The 10139-nt window shown below is 37.3% G+C and overlaps 1 protein-coding gene across 1 annotated transcript; it reads left to right on the plus strand.

The window, feature by feature from the left end:
* Window positions 1-5856: 5856 nt before the first annotated feature.
* Window positions 5857-6797, plus strand: BESB_064190 (cytochrome b; the record flags this gene model as incomplete). Its single annotated transcript, XM_029364814.1, has 2 exons — window positions 5857-5972; window positions 6413-6797. The coding sequence occupies 2 exons, from the start codon at window positions 5857-5859 to the stop codon at window positions 6795-6797; spliced, it is 501 nt and encodes a 166-aa protein (XP_029214904.1).
* Window positions 6798-10139: the final 3342 nt, after the last annotated feature.

The following is a 10139-nucleotide window of genomic DNA, read 5'->3' on the forward strand; positions in this document are numbered from 1 at the left end:
GCAGACATTATCTATGTATGCTGCTAGATCTGTCTTCGGTGGACAATCTATGATCTTAGCTATGGGTTGTATTTCTATTCTAGGTTCCTTAGTATGGGCACATCATATGATGACAGTCGGTCTAGAGGTAGATACCAGAGCTTATTTCTCTGCTATGACTATTATGATTGCAATTCCTACCGGTACTAAGATTTTCAACTGGTTAGGTACCTATATGGCTAGCCATACAACTACAAGAACTGTAGATCTATGGGCTGCTCTTAGTTTTATCCTATTGTTTACTCTAGGTGGTACTACAGGTGTAGTTATGGGTAACGCTGGTATGGATATTGCCCTACATGATACATACTATATTGTAAGCTCATTTCCATTTCGTATTATCTCTTGGTGCAGTACTAGCTACTATATGTGGCTTTATCTTCTATAGCAGAGATATGTTCGGAGATACTGTAAATCTATTCCATGTAAATACCGGTGCTTCTCCATATTTAAGCATCTGGTTTGTAGTCTTCTTAGGTAGTATCTTATTAATTTTCATCCCTATGCATATACTTGGTTTCAACGTTATGCCAAGAAGGATACCAGATTACCCTGATTATCTTTGTTATATTAATACATGGTGTTCAATTGGTTCTATATCCACAATAGTTATCATCTTAACTATGCTCTGCTAATGCACTTAACATGATGGTCATGAAAAGCACAAGAGAACTTGGATCCGGTAAACAAAGACCTTCAAGATCTAAACCAGTAGTCCAACTCGTAGTATATACTCCCCAGAAAAAGGTAGTTTATATCAACCTAGGAATCCCATTTTAGTAAGTGTAACATGGAGTCTAGCTTCAGTTGTTATCTGATTGGTATTGCATGCCCTGAGTACGTAAGGAAAAGGAAAGGTTAACCGCTATTTAAACACAACAGTTACCGTAGCTGTAGATGAATGCTAAATCTAGAGTATCTCTCCTAAGACACTGCATAACATATGAATGCTCCTTCCGCCATTCGTTGACTGTGTTTACCACGGGGAATTAGAACAGAATACCAAGTTCTTTGCCTGGAGGTTTGTTACGTTCCCGTACAGTTGTAGGTAAAAGGTATGTTAGAGACTTAGACTAGCGTTGGAGCACATTGTTTCATTCGATAGTCCACGCTCAATCTTACCATACATAGTACTTTTATGATCCCAGGCTGGTTTAATAAGTCAAAGTTTAGCCGGGAAGTTAGCGTCTAAAATATATAACCGATAGTCTCAACTTAGATGCACAGATGGACATAATTAATCCTTGTACGGTTTGTACCTACTTGACTCCTCAGTTTAAGTTAAGGAGTCCTTTGTTTACAGCTTGTACCGTTACTTTCAGGAGCATACCGTTAAATTCGATGATCTTATGTGTTCACTCAAATCGAATAAACAAAGACATTATAGTTCCTAGAATACTGAAGATGACTCCGGTTATGAGATACAGACAACCAAGTTCTTTATGATTGCAGTACACCACCACCCCACTGGACTGCTTAAGACAGCTAAAAGTGTTGGATTTCAATATCACGGTAATCATGTTTGCTTGGAAGCTGTAGTCATTATAACTATTGATTTAGTATAAGCATAGAACCAATCCGGTAGTAAGATATACGATAGTAGCTAATCTACCATATAAGATATAAGTCGCTTGTGGAATAGCACTACCAATAATAATCAAGAAGATCATACTGTATACCCAAATAATTACCCATCCACTGACTACATTTCGAGTCATAAAATGTTGTCGTATCAACATTCGAGTATTCAAAGCTCGAATTTCAGATAAAAGAGCTAAGTTAAATGAGAGAGGACATAAATACTAACAAACCACCGGTTTTGGATGGGATTACTTTTAACACCGCATAATATGCTAAAAAGTACCATTCAGGTACGATATGAAGCGGAGTTACAAACCGGTTCACTGGTATGGAGTTATCTGGGGTGCGATAATTCAATCAAACCAAAAGCCGTTTGTAAGAAAATTAAACCAATTAGATAATATGGTAGATAGGGAAACAAACTGTCTCCCAGACGTTCTTAACCCAGCTCACGTATTACATCTGACGGTGAACTAGCGTTCCTAACTGAATCTTGTTCAATAACAAGGGAGTAATGAGCCGACATGGAGGTGCTGATACAATCGAGGATTAGAACTCCCAATATTATCTGACCTGTTATCCCGGCGTACCTTACGACCGTTATATGATTTAGAGATAGAATGTAATGTGGATTAATATCCACATGGTTTCTACAAAGTGTAGATATAAAATAGTGAATGGTTCTGTAAAGATCTTGCATAACATACCTTTAGATTTGCTTAGCATTATAGAGCTTGTAGGCATGTAAGTAACTAAAGAACTATAGATACTTTGAGTGAAGAATACAAGGATAGCTCCAACAATAACATGGCTAAAATGTATACCAGTTAAGATGAAAAGTCCATTACCAAATGCATTATCATTAATATAAAGAGATAGTCCTAAGTATTCCGTACAGACTAACATTAAGAAGGCGACTACCAAAGTGAATGTCATGATATTCGTACAGCTTGTATACAAATGTTGGTTTTTCAAATATACGCTGGATACCACTATACTTAATGCACTTAACATGATGGTCATGAAAAGCACAGAGAACTTGGATCCGGTAAACAAAGACCTTCAAGATCTAAACCAGTAGTCCAACTCGTAGTATATACTCCCCAGAAAAAGCTGATAAATAATCCTGTCTCAGAGATGATAACTCCAAGTACGATGCTACTGATTAGACTAGCATCTGAGTAGTAGTTTTCTCTCGCTGTTAAGATGAGTGAGAACAAGAATCCATATATTACGCCTAGAACATAACCGATGTGGAATAATCTTAATGTAGTAGGATATTGAAATCCAACACTTTTAGCTGTCTTAAGCAGTCCAGTGGGGTGGTGGTGTACTGCAATCATAAAGAACTTGGTTGTCTGTATCTCATAACCGGAGTCATCTTCAGTATTCTAGGAACTATAATGTCTTTGTTTATTCGATTTGAGTTATACAGTTCTGGATCGCGGATCATTTGTACAGAGACGATAGCTACTTATAATGTGATAATAACGATACATGGCCTAGCTATGATCTTTATGTTCTTAATGCCTGCTTTGTACGGAGGATATGGTAACTTCTTTGTACCAATATATATTGGTGGTTCGGAAGTCGTTTTCCCAAGAACTAACGCGATCTCCTATTTTCTAGTACCATTAGGTTCTGTGTTGTTAACTCAAAGTATTTGTTCCGAGTTTGGTAGTGGTCTTGGTTGGACAATGTATCCTCCACTAAGTACTAGCTTGATGGTGTTAAATCCAGAGGCAACTGATTGGATTATCGGAGGTCTTGCAGTACTAGGAATTAGTAGTATTTTAAGTTCTATTAACTTCCTTGGTACTTGCGTCTTCATGGGTTCTAATGCTGGTGCTAAGAAACTATATTCTATATATCTGGGCTATCATATTTACTGCCCTTATGTTAGTCTTCACTCTACCTATTCTTACTGGTGGATTAGTTATGATCCTTCTTGATCTACACGTAAACACTGAATTTTATGATTCTATGTATTCTGGTGATAGTGTACTTTATCAACATCTATTCTGGTTCTTCGGACATCCAGAGGTATACATTCTAATTTTACCTGCTTTTTGGTGTAGTCTCGCAGACATTATCTATGTATGCTGCTAGATCTGTCTTCGGTGGACAATCTATGATCTTAGCTATGGGTTGTATTTCTATTCTAGGTTCCTTAGTATGGGCACATCATATGATGACAGTCGGTCTAGAGGTAGATACAGAAGCTTATTTCTCTGCTATGACTATTATGATTGCAATTCCTACCGGTTACTAAGATTTTCAACTGGTTAGGTACCTATATGGCTAGCCATACAACTACAAGAAACTGTAGATCTATGGGCTGCTCTTAGTTTTATCCTATTGTTTTACTCTAGGTGGTACTACAGGTGTAGTTATGGGTAACGCTGGTATGGATATTGCCCTACATGATACATACTATATTGTAGCTCATTTCCATTTCGTATTATCTCTTGGTGCAGTACTAGCTACTATATGTGGCTTTATCTTTCTATAGCAGAGATATGTTCGGAGATACTGTAAATCTATTCCATGTAAATACCGGTGCTTCTCCATATTTAAGCATCTGGTTTGTAGTCTTCTTAGGTAGTATCTTATTAATTTTCATCCCTATGCATATACTTGGTTTCAACGTTATGCCAAGAAGGATACCAGATTACCCTGATTATCTTTGTTATATTTAATACATTGGTGTTCAATTGGTTCTATATCCACAATAGTTATCATCTTAACTATGCTCTGCATTAAGTATAGTGGTATCCAGCGTATATTTGAAAAACCAACATTTGTATACAAGCTGTACGAATATCATGACATTCACTTTGGTAGTCGCCTTCTTAATGTTAGTCTGTACGGAATACTTAGGACTATCTCTTTATATTAATGATAATGCATTTGGTAATGGACTTTTCATCTTAACTGGTATACATTTTAGCCATGTTATTGTTGGAGCTATCCTTGTATTCTTCACTCAAAGTATCTATAGTTCTTTAGTTACTTACATGCCTACAAGCTCTATAATGCTAAGCAAATCTAAAGGTATGTTATGCAAGATCTTTACAGAACCATTCACTATTTTATATCTACACTTTGTAGAAACCATGTGGATATTAATCCACATTACATTCTATCTCTAAATCATATAACGGTCGTAAGGTACGCCGGGGATAACAGGTCAGATAATATTGGGAGTTCTAATCCTCGGATTGTATCAGCACCTCCATGTCGGCTCATTACTCCCTTGTTATTGAACAAGATTCAGTTAGGAACGCTAGTTCACCGTCAGATGTAATACGTGAGCTGGGTTAAGAACGTCTGGAGACAGTTTGTTCCCTATCTACCATATTATCTAATTGGTTTAATTTTCTTACAAACGGCTTTTGGTTTGATTGAATTATCGCACCCAGATAACTCCATACCAGTGAACCGGTTTGTAACTCCGCTTCATATCGTACCTGAATGGTACTTTTTAGCATATTATGCGGTGTTAAAAGTAATCCCATCCAAAACCGGTGGTTTGTTAGTATTTATGTTATCAACATGTCAATGAAATATCAACAACGATGAAACTTATTTGGTTAACATAACAACATAGAAGGTAAAGCTGGATTACGTTCAAACTTTACACTGGATACGTTTCAATGTTAACTTACTAAATACCATGGGAGCGAAGAGAATCTAATATGTAACTCCGTTCATGGAAATCAAAAGAGCTTTCACGCTATCTCTAGTGCCTGTCGAGTCGCTCAAGGAAGATTTGATCCTGTATATGATTTAAGGGATGTAAAGGTGCTCAGGGTCTAACCGTCGGGCCATCTGGATCCTCATATTCAAAGATAATTCTATTTAAGAAAGTTTTAGATAAACGACATGTGAAGAGTCGGACCAACTTTCACGCACGACGATAATTACCCGACAAGGATTTACCTACCTTTGGACCGTCATAATACAGCCGCCGTTTACATTTTACTGCACCGGGCAGGGATTATATACTATACCTCTACAGTGGTATTTAGCAGTATCTAGTGTTGATGTACAACAGACGCTCTCCTTGTTCCACTACCTAACCATAATCTATTGTTCCAGATATTAAGGAATGTACGCTTCATATAACTACACAACGTTATGCCAAGAAGGATACCAGATTACCCTGATTATCTTTGTTATATTAATACATGGTGTTCAATTGGTTCTATATCCACAATAGTTATCATCTTAACTATGCTCTGTATTAAGTATAGTGGTATCCAGCGTATATTTGAAAAACCAACATTTGTATACAAGCTGTACGAATATCATGACATTCACTTTGGTAGTCGCCTTCTTAATGTTAGTCTGTACGGAATACACGGATCGGATTCTTGTTGGCCTGGCACCTGTTTAGTAATTGGATGAACGCTTTTTACGCCTGGTATGCATGGATAATACTCGACTCTTCTATAGTTTAACCGCTACTGCTGGGACTGTATATTATGTACTTACGGTAGTACTATCAAGCCTCTTCTTCCAAATAGATTTCATGGAAAACCTAAAATTCGCATGTTTGATTGACATTTAGCCGCTAATATACAATCATCCAAGATATATTTATCTATCGCAGGTTCGGTCTAATGTCCCGTTATACTATATAGATCACATGGCTTCTGGTACTTTGAGATCATGCTAACGGCGAGAAGGGAAGTGTGTTTCAATAACTAGCTGAGTGCTTGTACGATAATTATATCAATGCAGTACCAATTAAGGCGTGTAGCATCTCCTATGCTCCTTAACATCACAGCTATGTCGAATTATCGCACCCAGATAACTCCATACCAGTGAACCGGTTTATAACTCCGCTTCATATTGTACCTGAATGGTACTTTTTAGCATATTATGCGGTGTTAAAAGTAATCCCATCCAAAACCGGTGGTTTGTTAGTATTTATGTCCTCTCTCATTAACTTAGCTCTTTTATCTGAAATTCGAGCTTTGAATACTCGAATGTTGATACGACAACATTTTATGACTCGAAATGTAGTCAGTGGATGGGTAATTATTTGGGTATACAGTATGATCTTCTTGATTATTATTGGTAGTGCTATTCCACAAGCGACTTATATCTTATATGGTAGATTAGCTACTATCGTATATCTTACTACCGGATTGGTTCTATGCTTATACTAAATGCAATAGTTATAATGACTACAGCTTCCAAGCAAACATGATTACCGTGATATTGAAATCCAACACTTTTAGCTGTCTTAAGCAGTCCAGTGGGGTGGTTGTACTGCAATCATAAAGAACTTGGTTGTCTGTATCTCATAAACCGGAGTCATCTTCAGTATTCTAGGAACTATAATGTCTTTGTTTATCGATTTGAGTGAACACATAAGATCATCGAATTTTAACGGTTATGCTCCTGAAAGTAACGGTACAAGCTGTTAAACAAAGGACTCCTTAACTTAAAACTGAGGAGTCAAGTAGGTACAAACCGTACAAGGATTAATTATGTCCATCTGTGCATCTAAGTTGAGACTATCGGTTATATATTTTAGACGCTAACTTCCCGGCTAAACATCCCTTTTCTTTGAAACACACTTCCCTTCTCGCCGTTAGCATGATCTCAAAGTACCAGAAGCCATGTGATCTATATAGTATAACGGGACATTAGACCGAACCTGCGATAGATAAATATATCTTGGATGATTGTATATTAGCGGCTAAATGTCAATCAAACATGCGAATTTTAGGTTTTCCATGAAATCTATTTGGAAGAAGAGGCTTGATAGTACTACCGTAAGTACATAATATACAGTCCCAGCAGTAGCGGTTAAACTATAGAAGAGTCGAGTATTATCCATGCATACCAGGCGTAAAAAGCGTTCATCCAGTTACTAAACAGGTGCCAGGCCAACAAGAATCCGATCCGTGTATTCCGTACAGACTAACATTAAGAAGGCGACTACCAAAGTGAATGTCATGATATTCGTACAGCTTGTATACAAATGTTGGTTTTTCAAATATACGCTGGATACCACTATACTTAATGCAGAGCATAGTTAAGATGATAACTATTGTGGATATAGAACCAATTGAACACCATGTATTAATATAACAAAGATAATCAGGGTAATCTGGTATCCTTCTTGGCATAACGTTGAAACCAAGTATATGCATAGGGATGAAAATTAATAAGATACTACCTAAGAAGACTACAAACCAGATGCTTAAATATGGAGAAGCACCGGTATTTACATGGAATAGATTTACAGTATCTCCGAACATATCTCTGCTATAGAAGATAAAGCCACATATAGTAGCTAGTACTGCACCAAGAGATAATACGAAATGGAAATGAGCTACAATATAGTATGTATCATGTAGGGCAATATCCATACCAGCGTTACCCATAACTACACCTGTAGTACCACCTAGAGTAAACAATAGGATAAAACTAAGAGCAGCCCATAGATCTACAGTTCTTGTAGTTGTATGGCTAGCCATATAGGTACCTAACCAGTTGAAAATCTTTAGTACCCGGTAGGAATTGCAATCATAATAGTCATAGCAGAGAAATAAGCTCTGGTATCTACCTCTAGACCGACTGTCATCATATGATGTGCCCATACTAAGGAACCTAGAATAGAAATACAACCCATAGCTAAGATCATAGATTGTCCACCGAAGACAGATCTAGCAGCATACATAGATAATGTCTGCGAGACTACACCAAAAGCAGGTAAAATTAGAATGTATACCTCTGGATGTCCGAAGAACCAGAATAGATGTTGATAAAGTACACTATCACCAGAATACATAGAATCATAAAATTCAGTGTTTACGTGTAGATCAAGAAGGATCATAACTAATCCACCAGTAAGAATAGGTAGAGTGAAGACTAACATAAGGGCAGTAAATATGATAGCCCAGATATATAGAATATAGTTCTTAGCACCAGCATTAGAACCCATGAAGACGCAAGTACCAAGGAAGTTAATAGAACTTAAAATACTACTAATTCCTAGTACTGCAAGACCTCCGATAATCCAATCAGTTGCCTCTGGATTTAACACCATCAAGCTAGTACTTAGTGGAGGATACATTGTCCAACCAAGACCACTACCAAACTCGGAACAAATACTTTGAGTTAACAACACAGAACCTAATGGTACTAGAAAATAGGAGATCGCGTTAGTTCTTGGGAAAACGACTTCCGAACCACCAATATATATTGGTACAAAGAAGTTACCATATCCTCCGTACAAGCACTCAGCTAGTTATTGAGAGACACTCACGAGCCCAAAACCATAACTTCGTAATCTCAATGGTTTGTGATAGAACCATAACACAATGATCTTTACACAGTTCAACCTGTATTATAAAATCCAGTAGACTCATGTCCTTGTCGTTTATATAAATCTATTAATGCTTGTCAAGTTCCTTGTATCTAGTGTTGATGTACAACAGACGCTCTCCTTGTTCCACTACCTAACCATAATCTATTGTTCCAGATATTAAGGAATGTACGCTTCATATAAACACAAACGTTATGCCAAGAAGGATACCAGATTACCCTGATTATCTTTGTTATATTAATACATGGTGTTCAATTGGTTCTATATCCACAATAGTTATCATCTTAACTATGCTCTGCTAATGCACTTAACATGATGGTCATGAAAAGCACAAGAGAACTTGGATCCGGTAAACAAAGACCTTCAAGATCTAAACCAGTAGTCCAACTCGTAGTATATACTCCCCAGAAAAAGGTAGTTTATATCAACCTAGGAATCCCATTTTAGTAAGTGTAACATGGAGTCTAGCTTCAGTTGTTATCTGATTGGTATTGCATGCCCTGAGTACGTAAGGAAAAGGAAAGGTTAACCGCTATTTTAACACAACAGTTACCGTAGCTGTAGATGAATGCTAAATCTAGAGTATCTCTCCTAAGACACTGCATAACATATGAATGCTCCTTCCGCCATTCGTTGACTGTGTTTACCACGGGGAATTAGAACAGAATACCAAGTTCTTTGCCTGGAGGTTTGTTACGTTCCGTACAGTTGTAGGTAAAAGGTATGTTAGAGACTTAGACTAGCGTTGGAGCACATTGTTTCATTCGATAGTCCACGCTCAATCTTACCATACATAGTACTTTTATGATCCCAGGCTGGTTTAATAAGTCAAAGTTTAGCCGGGAAGTTAGCGTCTAAAATATATAACCGATAGTCTCAACTTAGATGCACAGATGGACATAATTAATCCTTGTACGGTTTGTACCTACTTGACTCCTCAGTTTAAGCAGAACTGTAGTTTCTCGGGACTAAAGTCAGCATAATCAATAAAAAGGTTTGTTCAGCCACTGGTTCACCATCAACTACCTTGTTTCGACTTCGTACCGACTGTGTTATTGTAGCACATATCAATCCCTTAAATAGGGATATTATTCCCAAACAACCGGATCGTGTTGGCTAGGTGAACTAATCACGTTTCATAAATACAATCAGTGAAAGCTCTTTTGATTTC

Source organism: Besnoitia besnoiti (assembly GCF_002563875.1).
Source record: "Besnoitia besnoiti strain Bb-Ger1 chromosome Unknown contig00053, whole genome shotgun sequence".
NCBI classification, from domain to species: Eukaryota; Apicomplexa; class Conoidasida; order Eucoccidiorida; family Sarcocystidae; genus Besnoitia; species Besnoitia besnoiti.